Source organism: Moschus berezovskii, chromosome 6 (genome assembly GCF_049115385.1).
Source record: "Moschus berezovskii isolate FMDL1 chromosome 6, NW_MosBer_1.0, whole genome shotgun sequence".
Lineage (NCBI taxonomy): Eukaryota > Metazoa > Chordata > Mammalia > Artiodactyla > Moschidae > Moschus > Moschus berezovskii.
Genome location: NC_142465.1, coordinates 10,002,476 through 10,022,769, shown reverse-complemented (window position 1 = coordinate 10,022,769; position 20,294 = coordinate 10,002,476). Strand labels below are relative to the sequence as shown.

The window sequence follows — 20,294 nt, the reverse complement described above, 5'->3', positions numbered from 1 at the left end:
TCGGAACGATTGTAATTTCGTATCTTGCCATTATTCCTAGGGATGATATCATGGTATTGTCCCTGCTGTACACATTTGAGGCAGACACAGTTTTTTTTTCACCTTTAATTAAACCCTAGCATCCAGACCAGTGCCTATGTACTTCAGTTGGTTAATGAGCTTCTACTGAAGGTGTCTAATTAATACACCTTTGAAAATCAGAGAACTCTTAAGCACTGCATATGACAGTACTGGCTCTGTAGGAATTCAGAGATGATATGGGTTAAGTTCTGATGGACTGTTAGGTTTTGGAGGGATGGAAAGCTTTTTTTTTCAGTTGAAGGAACAGATAGATACCTAATAACATGTCTGGCTTGTGTCAGAGAACTCAGCACCCTGACTTAAGTGGAGGACCTAGGATGGGAATGATGAGAAGTACAATGTGATCGTTTGGGACCACATTTTGGAAGGCCTGAAAAGTTAGCCACGAAGTCTGTACTCGTGGGCAGAAGTGACAGGGGGTCTTTAGATAAAGAGATTAAGAGAGAGAGGGGATTCAAAGTTGGTGGTGTCACTGAGGAAAATAAGATAGCCAAGCAGTGAGCTGGCGTTGAGAAGTCAAGGAGTTTGTGGATTTCCATAACCCGTGGGTCAGCCCCTGGGAGCGCTGTGACATGTCATGGGAGAGAGGGCTTGGCACTAGGTCAGGAACCTCAAATTGCACTTTCTTCCTCTGTCCTTCAGAAACCTGGTCCGCCTTCTGTATTCCCTGTTTCCATTGCCGACAGCATCATTGTCCCGAGCCCAGCAATTACATTTGGAACTTCAAGTTATCTTTGATTTCCTAATTCGCTCCCCTTCACTCCTCAGTTAGCGATTCACCTCTTTACTCTTTTCCTTCCCTGCCATCAGGACCTTTCCTTCCTTTCAACTGCTTTATTGAGGTATCATGACAGTCAGTAAACAGCACAGTGGTTAAAGTTACGCTTTGATAAGTTCCGCATTGTATGCCTCAGTGAAATAATCACTGCAACCAAGGCAGTTAACCCATCACCGTCCAAAGCCTCCTTCTGTTCCTTTGAATACCTCCCTCCCTTTCCCCACTCCCAGCAACCAATGATCTGCTTTCCTTCACTCGAGGCATGTTTGTATCTTCTAAAATGTTTAATAAGTGAATCATACAGAGCCAGTGCTTATTATCGGCAGATTCTGTATTTGCGAATTTACCAACTCACTAAAATTTGTTTCAAACTCCAGAATCAATACCCGCAGCATTTTCTGAGTCATTCACAGATCGCAGAGTAGCACGAGACTTTCCTTGCCATTGCGTGTGCTCCCAGTTGAGCTCAGAACCAGGCAACCCTCTGCCTTCTCGTTTCCCACACTTGTTTCTTTTGACTCATTCTGTAAACAAGCTTCCCTTTCATGGTCTTTTTAGTGACACGTTTTCACGTTTCTGTGGTTTGTGTTGGTGATCTTGCCATTTAAAACTGTCCCCACGTGTCATACTGAAATGCCGTCTCGTGTTTCTAAGTGCACAAAGGCTGTGCTGTGTCTTACAGAGAAAATACACGCATTAAAGGAACTCAGTTCCGGCATGAGTTCCCGTGATTTTGACTGAGTGCAGTGCTAATGGATCAACAAGGTGTTCTAAATGTGTCTTAAACAGACTTATGAAACAGGGTTATGTACTGGTCTGTTTATAAAAATGTTTTGACCAGAGACTTGCAGAAAACTAACCCTGTATTTCCTTTGGGAGTGCTGTTCAGTACTGACTAATTCAGTGTTCACAGTGACTTTGTAGAACTTTACCACAAATAATGACAATCAGCTGTAGTGTGACTACTCTTTTGATCAGACTTCTTTCATTCAGCATAATTATTTTGAGATTAATTGCGCGGTAGTGTGTAACGATGGTGTACTCCTTTTTATTGCTGAGGAGTATTCATTGTATGGATATACTATTCTTTATTCATGCACTTAATAGTGGACTTCTGAATTATTTTCAATTTAGAGCCATTACAAACAGCTGACTCATTAGAAAAGACCCTGATGCTGGGAAGGATGGATGGTGGGAGGAGAAGGGGGCGACAGAGGACGAGGTGGTTGGATGGCATCAGTGACTCAGTGGACATGAATTTGAGCAAACCCCAGGAGCTAGTCAAGGACAGGGAAGGCTGGCGTGCTGCAGTTCGCGGGTGGCAAAGAGTCAGACATGACTGAGTGACTGAACGACAACAAACGAAGCCGCAGTGGATGTTCCTGCACATGTCTTCATATGGAAATATGCTTGCAGTTCTCTTGATTAACATCTAGGAGTAGAATAGGTGCATCACACGACAGGTGGATGTTTACGTTTTTGAGAAACTTCCAAACTGTTTTCCAATGCAGCTGTAACATTTTACCTTCCCGCCAGTGGTATCTGAGAGTTCTAGGTCAGCCGTAGCTTTAGCTATTCCGATAGGTGTGTGGAGGCATCATTGTTGTTTTACTTCGTGTTTCCCCCCTGTGGTGTTCAGTCCAACCATCTGGTGTCATTTGTCTTCTGTTTGATGGGCTTTCCTTAACATTTCTGAGAGTGCAGGTCAGCCAGTGGTAAAACCTTCCAGTTGTTGTATGTCTGAGAACATCTTTACTTCACCTGTGTTTTTGACAAATATTTTCCTTGGGTAAGGATTCTAGGTTGGAGGGTTTTTTCCGTTTGGTACTTTAAGGAACGGGTTCCACTGTCTTCAAGCCTGCATTGTTTCTGACAAGAACTCTCCCATCGTCCCGTTTTTCCACATGTAACGTGTCTTCTTTTTTCTTGGTTACTTTTCCTATTTTCTTTATGACTGGTTTTAAACAATTTGATATGTGTGCATTGTTGCAGTTTTCTGTGTCTCTTACTTCGATTTGTTGAGCTACTTGGATCTATGGATTTAAACTGTTCATCAAGTTAGGTAAATTTTTTTGTCATTATATCTTCTTTCCCCTTCTGTCCTTTGGCAAGTTATACTTGAGTATAGTTATACATGAGTGTAGTTATACTCGTGTTTGGCTGTTTGCAGTGATCCTGCGGTTCGATGTTTTCTTCATTTCTCTGTCTCTTTTCTGTCGCTTTGGAGAGTGTTTATTGCTCTTCCTCTAAGTTCACAATCTTTTTTCTGCAGGCATGAATTTTTTTCTAAACTGCCATGCATTTCACCCACGGTGTTTTCCCATCTTCAGTATTGTAGTTTTGATTGCTAGAAGTTTGACTTGAGTCTTTATAAATTTTTTTAAATATTTTACTTTTTGGCAGTGCTGGGTCTTCATTGCAGTGCACAGGCTTCTCATTGCAATGGCTTCTTGTTGCAGAACATGGGCTCTAGGGTACGCAGGCTCGGTAGCTGTGGCACATGGGCTTAGTTGCTCTGTGGCATGTGGGATCTTCCCAGACCAGGGCTCTAACCAGTGTCCCTTGCAGGTGGAATTTTAACCACTGGACCACCAGGGAATCCTGGGCCTTTATACTTTTGATGTCTCTACTTAACATGTTTAATTTCTTGAATTTATGGAATACAATTATATCTATTTTAATGTGCTTGTCTACTAATTCTATCATCTGTGTCACTTTGAGGTCCATTTCAACTGATTTTTCTGCTCATTGTGGGTTATATTTCCCGGCTTCTTTGTGTACAGCATAATCTTTAACTGTTTGCCATGTGTGTGTGCTCAGTTGCTTCAGTTGTGTCCAACTCTGCAACTCTGTGGACTGCACCTGCTAGGTCCTCTGTCCATGGGATTCTCCAGGCAAGACTACATGCCCTCCTCCAGGGGATCTTCGCAACCCCATGATGGTACACGTGTCTTTTATGTCTCCTGCATTGGCAGGTTGGTTCTTTACCCTACTTTGGCCACCTCATGCGACGAGTTGACTCACTGGAAAAGACTCTGATGCTGGGAGGGATTGGGGGTGGGAGGAGACGGGGACGACAGAGAATGAGATGGCTGGATGGCATCACCGACTCGATGGACATGAGTTTGAATGAACTCCAGGAGTTGGTGATGGACAGGGAGGCCTGGCGTGCTGTGATTCATGGGGTCGCAGAGAGCTGGACACGACTGAGCGACTGAACTGAACTGATAGGTACACTGAGAATTATAAATTGTTACGTGCTAAATCTCTTCAAGAAAATTAGAGATGCCAAGGGGACATCTCATGCAAAGATGGGTTCAATGAAGGACAGAAATGGTATGGACCTAACAGAAACAGAAGATACTAAGAAGAAGTGGCAAGAGATACACAGAAGAACTGTACAAAAAAAGATCTTCACAACCCAGATAATCACGATGGTGTGATCACTCACCTTGACCCAGACAACCTGGACCGTGAAGTCAAGTGGGCCGTAGGAAGCATCACTATGAACAAAGCTAGTGGAGGTGATGGAATTCCAGTTGAGCTATTTCAAATCCTGAAAGATGATGCTATGAAAGTGCTGCACTCAATTGGTCAGCATATTTGGTCAGCAGTGGCCACAGGACTGGAAAAGGTCAGTTTTCATTCCAATCCCAAAGAAAGGCAATACCAAGGAATGCTCAAACTACCGCACGATTGCACTCATCTCACACGCTAGTAAAGTCATGCTCAAAATTCTCCAAGCCAGGCTTCAGCAATACATGAACCGTGAACTTCCAGATGTTCAAGCTGGTTTTAGAAAAGGCAGAGAAACCAGAGATCAAGTTGCCAACATCCGCTGGATCAACGAAAAAGCAAGAGAGTTCCAGAAAAACATCTATTTCTGCTTTATTAACTATTCCAAAGCCTTTGACTATGTAGATCACAATAAACTGTGGAAAATTCTGAAGGAGATGGGAATACCAGACCACCTGACCTGCTTCTTGAGAAACCTGTATGCAGGTCAGGAAGCGACAGTTAGAACTGGACATGGAAAAACAGACTGGTTCCAAATAGGAAAAGGAGTACGTCAAGGCTGTATACTGTCACCCTGCTTATTTACTTATATGCAGAGTATATCATGAGAAACGCTGGGCTGGAAGAAGCACAAGCTGGAATCAAGATTGCCGGGAGAAATTTCAATAACCTCAGATACGCAGATGACACCACCCTTATGGCAGAAAGTGAAGAGGAACTCAAAAGCCTCTTGATGAAAGTGAAAGAGATTTTGGCATCTGGTCCCATCACTTCATGGGAAATAGATGGGGAAACAGTGGAAACAGTGTCAGACTTTATTTTGGGGGGCTCCAAAATCACTGCAGATGCTGATTGCAGCCATGAAATTAAAAGACGCTTGCTCCTTGGAAGGAAAGTTATGACCAGCCTAGATAGCATATTAAAAAGCAGAGACATTACTTTGCCAACAAAGGTCCATCTAGTCAAGGCTATGGTTTTTCCAGTAGTCGTGTGTGGATGTGAGAGTTGGACTGTGAAGAAAGCTGATCGCCGAAGAATTGATGCTTTTGAACTGTGGTGCTGGAGAAGACTCTTGAGAGTCCCTTGGACTGCAAGGAGATCCAACCAGTCCATCCTAAAGGAGATCAGTCCTAGGTGTTCATTGGAAGGACTGATGCTGAAGCTGAAACTCCAATACTTTGGCCACCTCATGTGAAGAGTTGATTCCCTGGAAAAGACCCTGATGCTGGGAAGGATTCAGGGCGGGAGGAGACGGGGATGACAGAGAGTGAGATGGCTGGATGGTATCACCAACTCAATGGACATGAGTTTGAGTAAACTCCAGGAGTTGGGGATAGACAGGGAGGCCTGGCGTGCTGTGATTCATGGGGTCGCAAAGAGTCAGACATGACTGAGCGACTGAACTGAACGAACTGATGTGCTAAATAGTTCTGTCTTCCTAAAAATGTTCTTGAATCTTGTTCTCTGATACAGTAAAGTTACTTGGAAGCAGTGACCCTCTCAGCTCTTGCTTTAAGCTCTGTTAGGCAGGACCCACCCCATCAGCAATTAGTCTTGAGCACTCTGTCCCCACTACTGAGGCAACCCCCTCTTTGGCATTCTAACCGAAGACCATGAAGTATGAGATTGTTTCCCACTGCGACTCCTGGCAATCAGCACTATTCTCAACCCTGTGAGTGCAGACACTGTTCTGTCTGCTCCTTTTGAGGGCTCTTTCCTTGGCCTGGGGTAGTTTCCTTGTATGAGTACTCCATTGAATACAGTCAGCCCTTTGACTCTGCAGGTTCCACATCTGAGGAGTCAACCAACATGGATCGATGGATCGAAAGTATTTTTTTGAAAATACAGAAAGTTCCAGAAATCAAAACTCAAAATTTGCTGCACACTGGCAACCACTGAGATAGCATTTACATTGTACTAGGTACTATAGTAATCTAGAGATGATTTAATATATCAGTCAGTTCAGTTCAGTTCAGTCGGATTAGTGTATAGTGCCTACAAAAGTTTTCTCCAGTATCTACACAGGATTAAATCTATGCCATTTTATGTAGGAGTCTTGAGCATCTTAGGTGAGATGCTCAACTATACATGTGGGAACTTGAAACCGATCTCCTGTGACCACTGAAGGACAACTCTACTCAAGGGGGACCCTCTGCAGACCTCTAGCGTTCCTTCTGCATGGCTGTGCTCTTCAGTATCCTGCCCCACAAATGCTAGCTGCCTTGACTTTCCAGGTCTCTGAGCTCCATCCCCAATTTAAGGAGACTGCCAGGCTCTGCCTGGAGCTCCTTCTCTGCCCCCTCACCTGGAGTGTTATCCAGGCAGTAAGCTGGGCTAATCCGAGCTTACCTCTTTTCAGGTCCTGTCTCCAGTGGATCACTGTCCTTCAGGTCCTAGTGTCCAGTATCTTGAGAACCACTGTTTTATATACTTTGTTCAATATTTTATTTCATTCAGGAAGGAGGGTAAATAATACTGTCTTGACCCACTTCCTTCTTCTTCTAGTTGATTCTATAACTTCTGATTTTCTAAAGAGAGAATTTGTTGCATTTTTATTATAAGAAAAAGAAAACCGTAGGTGGTTTTCTTTTTCAGTATTTGTGTATTTTAGAAAATGTAAGTCTAGCTGGGCCTTTCAGTTTATTAAATCAGTCTTATAATTAAAATGTGCATCCCTTGAACTTAAAAAATAGCACAGATGAGCAGGGTAAGAATGACTATCTGAACAATGGTTAAGTGTTTCTTTATAGAACAGAGACCTGGTTCCATATAGAGGTTTCTGTCCTGATTTCACAGAGGCTTATTTAAGCATAAAATTGGCCTCGAGGCCCCGGCTTCTAATACCCTCACTGTTCTGCAGCATTTCAACCACGAGGTGTCTGCTGACCTTATGACTTTGGTCACTTAGTAGCTGAGCTTCCTGCTGCACAGGAAAGAAATAATAAAGCATAATAATAGGAAATAGGGATTCTTATACTCATTGCCCTGGGACTGCGGCATAAGAGGCCGATCTCAATTAATGTTAAAAGCTCTAAATATTCATGTTGGGCTGAGTACGATTGGGTTTTCCTTTGATATCTCTGCCCAAAGAAAGCATCTGAAATGTCAGGTCCATTCTAATTTGGGTTGTAGAACATCCTGCTCTACTTTTGTTGCCATTTAGATAATTTTAGGATGTATATGGATTCAGTCTTTAAAGTCACTGACTACCTTTTTAAAATGATTAGCACACTGAAAGAAACTGGGGTTTGAGACCAGGCTCATGAAATCCCTTCGTGTTCGTTTTTAATGTATGGGTAGCCCCATTAGAATGAGAGGCTCCCCAGGCCATATCTTAAAAGGCTGAGATTACCCTGAAGCACAGCTGTATAACAGCACTGCCGGTTCTCTTATGTAGATGATGACCTCGTGGATGTCTCTACACCCGTCCTACCAGAACTGAAAAGAGAAATATACGGCCACATCCAGTTCTGTCCAAAACAGAAGCTTGCTCGACACGGCTCTTTTAACTCAGAGCAGGCTTCCGAGAAGATACAGAGGAAAGTGAACTCAGAACCCAGCAGCCCTTTCAGACAAAAGCAAGGTATCTGCCTTTACTTAACCCACAGAGTCTATCAGTCAGCACGTCATGGTAGCCCTGCCTGTGCACTGGCGCTTTAAAGTGAGCTGACTGTGGGCTCTGCACGAGATGGCGACTTCACGGGGTGTAAACATGGCCCTTGGCCTGAAATTGATTCTCTTTGGCCTTGAAGATTGAAGATTACTTGGTTTGCCGTGGTTGACCTGTTTGATGCATCTCAGCAATTCATGAGATTTATAAAGCAATACTTGCTTTGTTTTGTTTTCTTACTAATTTTTAATGAGACCTACATTCACCTACAGCTCGCTTCTGGACATGTCTCTCTCTGAATCAAAACCAGGATGGATTTGAGATAGTCTTATAATCCTTGAGCTGTGAATAATGAATCCTGCTGTACAATAACTGCTGTGTATAAGTCCCTTGCTGTATTTGTTAGAAATTTTTTTCCTTTTTAGGATCAGGAGGCTACTCCTTGGAGATTGGAAGTCTGGCAGCTGTCTACAGACAGAAAATAGAAGACATCTCAGAGTAAGTCGTTTCTGTCCTAGTTTTAACTGTGACTGAATTGAAATGCCACCCATCAAAGGGTAAAGCTTAGCAGTCCAGCTCAAAAATTAGCCATTTGTTTATTAAGAATTTTGTAAGTTTCCCCCTTGTGCCCAACACTGTGCAGGATTTGGCATCTGGGGCCCAAAATTGAAAATTTTTATGAAAAATTTATCCCCTAGGCTATGAAAGCTTACAAGGAAAAATAAATAAAAAGACAAGTCACTACTAATGTGACAGAGAAATGACATATCATAGTCCCATGAATCACTTTGTTGTTATCCTAACTAATGTCATTTATGAAGTACCGGGTACTATTCTTAAAGTTTTATGTGTATTATCTCATCTAATTATAACAACAACCTTTTGAGGTTGGTGCTATTATCCTAATTTTACCGGGAGGCAACTGAAATCCTGAGAGGTTAAGTAACTCGCCCAAAGTCACAAAAAGTAAGTGAAAGAACTGAGATTTAAACCTACACTATCTGAATCAGATTTGGGGTTTGATTTTGAAGGAAATCACATATTATCAGAGGAAACAGGAAATGCAGAAGAGAGAACAGAGGAGGTTTCTAATGACAGACACGGGAGGAAAAAGACTGTTGAGCCAGAGTCAGGGATTGGATGGGAAGTAAGCCATCGTGATTTGCCCAAATAAGGTAGAGGAAGAGCTTGGGGTATTGAAGGTGAGTAGGTCAAGTTGGCAGAATGCTTTGAAAGCCAAGTCGTAGAGTTTAGACTTATCAGATGGACAGTAAAGGGTTCCTGTAGATTCACTGGAGACCATTCAGGCTGCTGTGAGCAGGAAGGGGTGGAATTAGAGAAGGGCTGCAGATTAGGACAGCATAGAATAGAGCAATCCCAGTCTTTCTGCTCTGCTGTGGTGCTGGCGATGGAAAGAAACGCAAATCAGTATAAGACAGTGAGTCAGCACAACTTAATTTGAACATGTGCTGTGCTGTGCTTAGTCACTCAGTCATATCTGACTCTTTGCAACCCCATGGACTGCAGCCTGCCAGACTCCTCTGTCCATGGGGATTCTCCAGGCAAGAATACTGGAGTGGGTTGCCATGCCCTCCTCCAGGGGATCTTCCCAACCCAGGGATCGAACCCATGTGTCCTGAATTGCAGATTCCTTACCATCTGAGCCACCAGGAAAGCCCAAGAATACTTGAGTGTGTAGGCTATCCCTTCTCCAGGGGAGCTTGCTGACCCAGGAATCGAATGGGGTCTCCTGCATTGCAGGCAGATTCTTTAGCAGCTGAGCTCGCCAGGAAGCCCAATTTGAATGTGTGCTGCTTGAAAATTCTGTAGTAATACAGACTGGAATGGGACGAGAATGACAGAGAATGATTTTGTAAATACGTTTACTTCCCCGCTCGCTGCTTACTTCATTTATCTCACAGTGAATGTGAGATAAACAAGATGTGTCCTTTAAATCAGCATCTGGCCTCCTCTCTGTTATCTTCCCGACATCTCTCAGGGGTTCCTTGTGCAGACCCCAGTGGGTGGCCTTCCGTAGTTGGATGAGCCTCTGGGCTCTAGTGTCCCTCCCTCGTGGCGGGGGAGGGGGCTGAGAGTAGCTCCTGTTAAACAAGGATGTAAAATTATTACCACACTCTGCTGGTCATTATAGCATCTGTGTGCCTGAGAAGGGGTACTTGCTGGGCAGCTAATGACTACTGGCTGTGGGAGAGGCAGAGAGGAGCCTCTGAAAGCCCCTATCCCATTGCAAAGCATCCATCCAGGTTATAGTATGTGGTCGTCTGCTTCTGGGGTTAGCTCATGATCTCAGGGAGCCCACTTTAATAACAGGAGTGGGGGACTTCCCTGGTGGTCTAGTGGTTGAGAGTCTGCCTTGCATTGCAGAGGACAAGGGTTCGATCCCTACAGGAAAGTAAGATCCCATTAAGATCTTACATGCCGGGGAGCAACTAAACCTGCAAGCCACAGCCTGGAGAGACCGCAACTAAGATCCAATGCAGCCAAATTAATAAAAAAACAATTTTAAAGTAGCCGGAGTGAGCAGTGTGCCCTCAGTCCTGCTTTGGCTCATCTCTCTAGGAAAGCAGAGCTGGAGGTCAGTAGACTGTGGTAACTGCATGGCCCCGCTCTGTTCCTTTCATTACAGGGCGGAAGCTTTTGCCGGTCAGAGTGCGATGCCTCCGTCGAGCAGCCTGGATGCCGCAGCTCCTCTCCCCAGCCCGCCCGTTGACTCAGAGTACCGTGTTAGCCCCTTGTCCCACCAAGTCCTCTCTGCGGCCCAAACAGACTTGCAGGCCTTGCCCGCCCAGAACGGTCTGAGCGGCCGAGGGGGCGTCTCCCTGGCCCCCGCGGCGCGGGACACAGAGCGCAGGCCGCCGGCGCTGGCAGCCGCCCAGCCCCTGCTGTACGTGCCGCCCGCCCCTCTGTTCATGCTGTGCGGGGGCCTGCGGGAGGCGCCGTCTCCGGGCTCGGGCGCCGAGGTCAGCGCGGCGGAGCCGCCACCCGTGCCCTCAGGTCAGAAGCGCCTGAGCAAGGAGAGGGAGCCGCAGGGGGAGGAAGAGGAGCCAGCCCCCAAGAGACACAGCAGGGACCACGAGGACGGTCCCCTCTCCCTTGTCATGCCCAAGGTGAGTGGTCGGGGGCGTGCCGACCGACGCCTGTTGACCCGGTTTCTTCCTAACTGAGCTGCGCAGATAGTCACAAGCTACTGAGTCTGCAATAGGAGGTGGTGCCTGTGTTTTATAATTAAGCCCAGGCCTGCCTCTTCCAAGTAACCTGGCCATAAAGTTCAGTTCAGTCACTCAGTCATGTCCAACTCTTTGCGACCCCATGGACTGCAGCACGCCAGGCCTCCCTGTCCATCACCAACTCCCGGAGTCCACCCAAACCCATGTCCATCGAGTCGGTGATGCCATCCAGCCATCTCATCCTCTGTCGTCCCCTTCTCCTGCTGCCCTCAATCTTTCCCAGCATCAGGGTCTTTTCAAATGAGTCAGTTCTTCACATCAGGTGGCCAAAGGATTGGAGTTTCAGCATCAGTCCTACCAGTGAATATTCAGGGCTGATCTCCTTTAGGATGGACTGGTTTGATCTCCCTGCAGTCCAAGGGACTCTCAAGAATCTTCTCCAACACCACAGTTAAAAAGCATCAATTCTTCGGCTCTCAGCTTTCTTTATAGTCCAATCCTCACATCCATACATGACTACTGGAAAAACCATAGCCTTGACTAGATGGACCTTTGTCGGCAAAGTAATGTCTGCTTTTTAATGTGCTGTCTAGGTTGGTCATAGCTTTTCATCCAAAGAACAAGCATCTTTTAATTTCATGGCTGCAGTCACCATCCGCAGTGATTTTGGAGCCCCCAGAAATAGTCTCCCGCATTGCAGGTGGATTCTTTACCAGCTGAGCCACAAGGGAAATCCAAGAATACTGGAGTGGGTAGCCTATCCTTTCTCCAGTGGATCTTCCCGACCCAGAAATTGAACCAGGGTCTCCTGCATTGCGGGTGGATTCTTTACCAACCGAGCTATCAGGGAAACCCTGGCCATAAAGTAGTCCTGTAATAAAAGTAATTTTTAGAAAAATCACACTTGGCGTAAAATGCTAAAAAGTATAAAGAAAAAAAAAGAGGCATTCACTGTTAACACGTTTGTATATCCTTTCCCAGTTTGTTCGCCTCATTTTTCTAACACATCAATGAAGTAATTAATCATCTACTCCAGGGCGCCCCTGAGGCCCAGGTCGGGAGTGGGGTGCTGCCGGCTTTGTGTCTGCGTCAGTGCGCGTGTCACTGCTCAGAGAGCCCATTTTTCTAGAATAAAAGAACAAAACTCTGAGCTGTCTGCATCCCCTGCTTAGTAGCCTTTTGGAGGCTAACATGATATGACCAGTAAAACTCAGAGAGCAGAAGCACTGTCGTCGCAGCCATTTGTAGAGGGCCAGCGAAGCACACTTCAGAGACATCAGTCCCTTAATTAAGACCCTTCCTCCTCCTCATGTTCCTCTTGCCGGAACGGATTTTTCTAGTTTTGTATGTAGCCTGTGGCTGCAGAACAGCAGGGAAAGACTGACTGGTATGTCTGTATGTGTGTCTCAGATAAACAGGACGGCTTTGGGTCAGCCCTGCAATTCTTATCCAGCCCCTAAAAGCCTGCGGCATCAACACCCTTTGTGTATTTTGACTCAGTGATTTATTTCACCTTCTAAACACCATGCTCACTTCGCCATTATTAAAATCTCCATCATTGCTATGCTTAAGAAATCTTAAGCCTACAGAAGCCCATGTCATGACATTGATCTTCAGACCATTCCTTAATTATGACAGAAATGACAGACATACACAAATCAGGGTGGCACACAGTGGTGCCTTACCTTTTCATTTTATGGGTTAGCTGTTTGGAGAAAACTGTTATTATGATTCACTGCTGGAAATTTGATTTGCTTTTCTGTTCCTGGTTGGGTTGTGCTTAGAAACCTTCAGATTCCACAGACATCGCCTCTCCCAAGACCTCAGAAAACAGGGGATCTGCACCCCATGAAGACACTCACATGAACGGGCAACTTTCTGCTGCAAAAGCAGTTTCAGGAAAGGCTACTACAAACGGCTTCGTCTCTTCCGAGTGGGGAAATCCTTCTAGAAATACAGAGACAGAAAATCCTTCTAAGGAAAACGAAAGCACCAAAGAGCCCTCTCTGCCGCAGTATCTTTATGTGCAGTCTCCAGCAGGTAAGAGGTGTCACGTCTTCGAGTCCTTGGGGGGTGGTCGGATTATACATTGCGTGTTTGCATTTTTCTTTACATCATGTGACCACACTGATGTCTTGAAGGGCTGTCTCTGAGTCATTTCACTCTAGCCCCTGGCTGTCTCCATTAATGAAATGAAGATGGAGCCTGCTTTCACTTTCACCAACCTCATAGATAATGAGAAAGTAATTAGGGCAGGTGATTTATTTTTAATGCGTTCAGCTTTCCTTGGTAAAAAAAAAAAAAAAGCACAAAGATTCAAATGACATTTCTGTCTCTATAATTCAGCTGAGTCTGGCATTGGTTCAGTTTCACAATGTGAACCTTGTGGCCACCACGTGCACCTCACATGCTGGCCAATTAGATATCCCGAAGTGCTGACATGTCCTTGTGGTTGAGTGCCAGTACTGGAGTGAGGGGGCTGGACATTAAAACCACTTCTGATCTGCGTGAACTTAAGTATCTAGCCCTCCTGAATTGGTAAAACAGCAATAATAAGAGCACCTGCTTCTTGGGGGAGCTATGAAAACAAGATTAAATTTAATAAGCTAATATATCTGGAGCACTTAGAATAATAGTGCCTGACACTTAGAAGACTCAGTAAATGCTCTGTTTTGAAATAAAGCTGAAATATAACAGTTACTTCATTTTTTAAAATATGCACTGTTGTACATGAAGCTGCTCTTGATACAGAGACTTAAAGTGATTTTCTTCAGTTTCTTGTTCCTATCACAGGTTAGGTGGGTATCTATTACTAGTCATTGATCTAGAACACAGTCTTTATTCCTTTAGCCAGTATTTTGTGAGAGCTTCACCTAAGCATGATAGTGTTGCTGCTGCTGCTGCTAAGTCACTTCAGTCGTGTCCGACTCTGTGCAACCCCATAGACGGAAGACCACCAGGCTCCCCCATCCCTGGGATTCTCCAGGCAAGAACACTGGAGTGGGTTGCCATTTCCTTCTCCAATGCATGAAAGTGAAGTCGCTCAGTCATGTCTGACTTGTAGCGACCCCATGGACTGCAGCCTACCAGGCTCCTCCATTACTGACACCTTAATAAACAAAACACAGACCCTGCTTCTTAAGAATGAAAAGTCAGTCCAGCAAAGGGATCAGTAGCTTTTTCTGGGTCATGGGTCCTTGGACACTATGGTGAAGCCTGTGGACTCCTCCTTAGGTTGTTTACAAATGCAGAACATTAAATACATAGGATTACAAAGGAGGCAAATTACATTGAAATCCAGCTAGGAGAATTATTTTAAAGTAATAAGATCTGCCAAGCCTCTCATAACTTGTGGGGAGCTTTAGACTCAAGAAATCCACTATCGAGGTAAGATTATATGTATTCACCTGTGCTTTTTGCTAGTGACAGTGTCAGGGTACTGTTCATTCAGTTATGATTTGTTGCCTGTGATCTTAATTGAGGGAAATATAAGTTTCAGTTAGAAGTTCTCAAAGATATTATTTTTTCCATCCAAGTTCACTTTTCTCCTCAGTTTGGGTTCAGTGGAGCTCATGCTAATAAACTCTCTTGGGAGACGCGAGCATCCACCAAGTTTTCACACGAGTAAAGGTGGAAACGGGGAAGTGGCCATTGCTGCAAGGAAGTGAGGGCTTGCTGGAAGAGCATGGAGGGGTGTGGCCTGGTCTGGAGGTGGATAATTTACTGTGGACTCCCATTTTAAAAGGCCCTGAATGTGGGCGCTTGGATGGCATCTTCACTTTGCACTGACTTCCACCTTGTTCTGCTTCTGTTGCAGGATTAAATGGTTTCAACGTGCTCTTATCTGGCAGTCAGAGCCCCCATGCTGTGGGACTGCCTGTGGGTCCACTGCCCCCACTCAGCGTTCCATGCATGGTCTTGCCCTCGCCGACTCTAGGTGCGTTTCCTGTTCTGTACTCCCCCACGATGCCTGGGCCGGTGTCCTCTGCTCCTAGCCCTCTCCCGAACGCGGGACCTGTGAATTTTGGCTTGCCTGGCCTCGGATCAACAGCTCATCTTCTCATCGGCCCTGCCGCCCTGGTTAATCCAAAGTCATCCACACTCCCCTCCGCGGACCCTCAGCTTCAGGGTCCATGCTCACTTCACCTGAGTCCGGTGATGTCAAGGTCCCATGGCAGCGTCCAGCCTGGATCCCCCGCTTATGGAGGTCACCCAGCCTCCACAGTAAAACTACAACAGGTGAGTCCTAAGGGTCCATGTTAGCCTGGCACATGACAGCGCATCAAGCCGTGATGGGGTTTGCCTGCATTGCATCAGGCTTCCCAGGTGGCTAGTGGTTAAGAATCCACCTGCCAATGCAGGAGATGTAAGAGATACAGGTTCAGTCCCTGGGTGGGGAAGATCCCCTGGAGGAAGAAATGGCAACCTGCTCCAGTATTCTTGCCTGGGAAATTCCATAGACAGAGGAGCCTGCCAGGCTACAGTTCATGTGGTCGCAAAGAGTCAGACACAACTGAATCCACTTAGCACAAACAGTCAGACTTTAGTCAAACAACTTTTGGACAGGGCTCCAACACCAGATTCTAGCTAGCGTCCACTCTAGACCCATAGGCATCTGCTCATTTCATTAAGTAGTGAGACTTAAAGGGTAGATCCTGTGCTTTGAAGGCAAAAATAGTTTTAGGTTTCAATCTGTTTCTTAGAATCAGAAAGGACTTCATCGTTCAGGGGGATTTTGATGCATGCTGACTATTCAGGTGATTTCTCCAAGCTCTCATTTCATTAGGTCAGTAAAAGAGACCATCCTGAATTTTAGTTGTGCAGCTATAGAAATAGTCAAGGGAAATGAAAGTCTTAATACTAGCTCAAAGATTGTTAGCATCTATCATTTCTTAAAATGCATTGTTTAGGAGGCAGTGGATATATTAATACATCCATTGTTTCCATGATGTGTGTGTATGTGTATATATATATTTATACACACACACACATACGCACAGAATATACACAGATGTACATATGTAAATGTCTACAATCAGTATAAATTAATCGGTACTTTATTCACTCCCGCCAACTCTGTCCGTAGTTCAGTCAATAAGCATATGTTGAATTCCTGTTGTGCATTAGGCATTGTTCAGAATAATTACTTTCTCTCCCAGAGAAAGGGTTATGCCATGGCCACAACTAATTTTAGACAAGTAATCTGAAGCTCAAAAGTTTGCCAGACATTGAAGTAAACATGTTTTTAAACAAGGTGATTATAACATACTATATGTGTTTTGATTATGGGTATGTGTTAGGCATGACCTGGGCAGTAAAGATACTGGTAAACAGGATAATGGTTGCTGCCCTTTTCGGGCATGTTTAACACAAGATAAATATTAGCAAGTAAAGAAAAAGAGCAAAGGCACACACACGTACTGCTTGCCAGGGATGATCTAAAGCGCTTTAATAATCGCTCATTTACATCTCACAGTCCTGTTGTTCAGTACTTTGGTCATCGCCGTCTTGGCATGAGGAGACCGAGGGACAGAGCAGTTAAGCAGTCTGCCCGTGGTCACGCAACCTGTTATGGCGGAGCCCGGACCCTGGCCCCAGCTGCTGGTGACCATGTCGCTAGGCCAGCTCTCCGCACACACAGTCAATCAGCTAATTTCCAGCTGTGATGAGTGCTGTGAAGGAGACACACTGGATGAATGACAGAAAAGCACAGAGGATGGAACGCCCGCATGGGGGTCACAGCCACATGGGCCAGGAGGGCGGCGTCCGGTTCAGAGACGTGAGGCGATGTGAGGTCACTTCTGTTTCTGTGTACTTTTCTTTTTCCTGTTTCAGTCTCCCGTTCCAGTGACCCCCAAGAGCATCCGGTGCACACACCAAGAGACGTTTTTCAAGACACCTGGCAGCCTCAGGGACCCTGTCCTCGGGAGAAAAGAAAGGAATCAGTCACGAAGCTCCAGCTCAGCACAGAGGAGACTGGAAATCCCCAGCGGGGGTGCCGACTAACCTGATGCTTTGCCCAGCAGAGGTGAGGATCCAGGCGCCCGAATTTCCCTTTGTCACAGGTCATGTCCTAATACTGAACCGAAACCAGCATGCAAACCATCTGGTCTTCAGCATGCATCCTTCCTCTCCCCTGCATCCCCTGGTTCTAATGTTAACTATCCATCCTCATGAAGCATCTATATTCCTGCAAGTAATTGTTCCTAATTGTGCATTTCATACCAGTTAGTGTCCGACTCTGTACGTGGTATCACAGTGGAAGCATCAGCTGACTTCTGTCATTTTCATTCAGGAATCATCTTATTGCTGGAAGGAAATCTGAATAGCCTCCTGGAACCTTGTGGTTTTTCTAAAGGGGAGGGGCGCGTCTAGCACTTAACTGGGGTGAATGTTCTTGACGTGTATTACCACTCACCCCAAGTAGATCTGTGGTGAGAGAAACTTCCTTTCTGCAGTTTAAAAAAGCTACTGCTTCCCTCAGCTTCATCAGGAAGCCAGCTTCAGTTGTGAATCCTATGGTATTATTTATTTTGTTCGTGAAGTGGGGTTTAGTGCAAAAAAGTTTACAACGACAGCAAAACACATATTTTTCAGGGTATGACGACTTGAATGTTTATACTTTTTTCCTATAATCTGCCCTGCACTTACTTTACAACCTAGTAATAATGTGGATAAATATATATACACGACGGAATGTCAAGACCAAAATAACTGTGAATGACACACCTTGCTATAATGAACTGTGCTTAACCCAACCTGGGCGTGAGAATGAAGATGAACTCTAGCAGCCAGATAGCTGCTGCTCGATAACTGTGTGAACAGTGAGGTTTTACTGATCATTTGTTAAAAAAAAATAACTACCATGTTCAGTTTCCTTCACTACATGCCCTTGTGGTTTTTTATTTAAATGTTAACTGTAGAGTATCAGGTATGGGATGTCTTCTAGGAATTGCTTTTTTATTGAATAAATCAGGATGGTAGAAAGGAATTCTACAGAAAATGGAGACCTAGTTGGGACGTTTTAGTAGAATTCTGAAGAATGACAATTAGAGATTGATATAGGACAATAGGTGATGCTTTTTTTTTTTTTTTTACTTTTTTTCTTCATGTTGGGAAGAGTGAGAGGGAAAACAGACACATTATGTTTAGAATCCCAAAGTATTCAAACCAGAGTGATTTTTTTCATAGAAGTTCTGCAAAATGAGAACAGAGAGTGCAGGGGATCATTGTTCTAGCATAAATGCAATTCTAGAGACTTATCAGGATCCTTTTGTTAAACTGTGTTCCTTGAGGGTTTCATTAAGTAGCCAAACTAGATCTTTGCGTGCCTAGAAGTGTTGATATTTGCCTCATGGTCTCTTCAGAACAGACGGCTTCCTACTCCCCCCGCAACCCTCCCTCCCTCTCCCCCTTCGTTTTCCCTCCTTTCCTTCCTTCCCTCCTTCTTTATTCCTTTCTCCTTCTTTAAACTTCTAAAATTTGGAATCTTGGTGTAGGATTTTATTTTTATTTTTGGACCCAAAATGTTATATGAAAGAACAAAAATATTAATTTAAGAGACTCTGGGAGTCTGATAAAGTAGCTTTATATTAACTACAGGATGGTATTAGCCTTATCACCCCCACGAGATTGTTGAAAACTTGAGGTAGGTAGCCAGATTAAATAAATTTGCTGTTATATAAAATTTTTATCAACACTAAACTTTTAAAGTTTACAAGATGGTTTTTTTCAACCCCCTTTTCACAGTCTTCTCTAGAGTTAATGAAAAGTCCGGTTCTCATCTTCTTCTAGTCTAATTGTATGGTAATGATTACCCTGAAGAAATATGATGGGTTTCTTATCGAAACAAAAATATGCCTCTTTCAAGTAGATTGTAAGACACACGGCATATAAATCCACACAGGATACGTAACATTTTAAATACATCATGCTTCAGACTGTCCACAAAATATTTTCACTTGAGAGGGCTACATTTAGATGAAAATACAGACTGATTTTCCGCTCACTGTTCTTGGATGCCTGCCACTTTAACTTCTCAATCCTTTTTTAATTCTGTTCGTGGTATGACCATATAAACCTCAGAAGATTTACGGTTCTTGAGTGTTAACAGACAAACCCTTAAATGAGATTATGATTCTGTGACCATACTTAGCGCTAGAAAGACCAAGAGCAGGTTCCTTTTGTATTCAGTACCCACTTCTTCATGCGGCTCCGTGATGTGTAGAAATAATAATTCAGTGATCATTTCTCTTGGAATATGAATCTGTTTGTTACAGAGCAGCTGATGGTAGTGGAGCATCTGAGCTAGACTTGGATATTAGGGGTGGTGAAGAAGCCATGGTGGCAATCTTGAGTCTATCATTGTATAATTTCATAAAAGAAAAAAAAAAATGATTGTCCATGATCCTGCTAAGGAAATGCAGCTTTGACTCAGCACTGAGGGAGGTGTGTGTGTGTGTGCCCTACACTGTCCAGGGTTTGTGAAACCCTTTCATCTGGTACGAGAGTTGGGGGTATAACTTTTATACTTGAATCTACCTACCAAGTTTACATTTCTCAATTCCTTTTGTAAGGTGCTATTTCTGTATTTAAATAACGTTTTTTTCCCAGTATAAAGCTGCTTTCTGCTTTATCTTATTGCACTGCTAGTTTTGTGTAGCTGTTTTATTGCTGCTTACTGCTTTTTTTGGTATTACGTAGCTCTGCTCTTTCTTCTAATGGCTATATTATCTGTATAATTTTTTCTTTTAGTTTTTTCGTTTAGCAAAGTATTAAGCTTTATAAAATATCAATAAAAATTAATTCATTTTAACGAGAGGTGTTGGTTGTATTTGTTGGTGAGCTTTCCGTAGATACTGATTTCATGGTAAAACCATTCACTGTTACAAGATAGCCAACCAGACCTTCATAAACCCAAGTCAGATCTTTTTCCTGAGCCCTTCTGGTGGTTCCCAAATGCCGAAACTTACAGTAGCAGAATCATGTGGGAGCTTGGGCAGGTTGAGGGACTCTACTGTTGATGTTTTCATTTCTAACAGAGGTTGGATCACTGTGGGTTTAAAGTTTCCAGATGATGTGAGGCTTAACCAATAGAAGAATCACCAGTGAGATCACCTCC

The 20,294-nt window shown here is 44.2% G+C and overlaps 1 protein-coding gene across 1 annotated transcript in view; it reads left to right on the top strand.

Moving 5' to 3' along the window:
- The window catches only part of E2F7 (E2F transcription factor 7), a 39,709-nt gene extending 19,781 nt beyond the window's left edge, over positions 1 to 19,928 (top strand). Inside the window, exons 8-13 of the mRNA XM_055396204.2 lie at positions 7,773 to 7,958; positions 8,411 to 8,483; positions 10,633 to 11,113; positions 12,958 to 13,213; positions 14,991 to 15,412; positions 17,009 to 19,928. Of these exons, the coding sequence (XP_055252179.2) occupies positions 7,773 to 7,958; positions 8,411 to 8,483; positions 10,633 to 11,113; positions 12,958 to 13,213; positions 14,991 to 15,412; positions 17,009 to 17,179 (1,589 nt within the window). The 3' untranslated portion in view covers positions 17,180 to 19,928. The remainder of the gene's footprint in view (positions 1 to 7,772; positions 7,959 to 8,410; positions 8,484 to 10,632; positions 11,114 to 12,957; positions 13,214 to 14,990; positions 15,413 to 17,008) is intronic.
- The last annotated feature ends 366 nt before the right edge of the window (positions 19,929 to 20,294 follow it).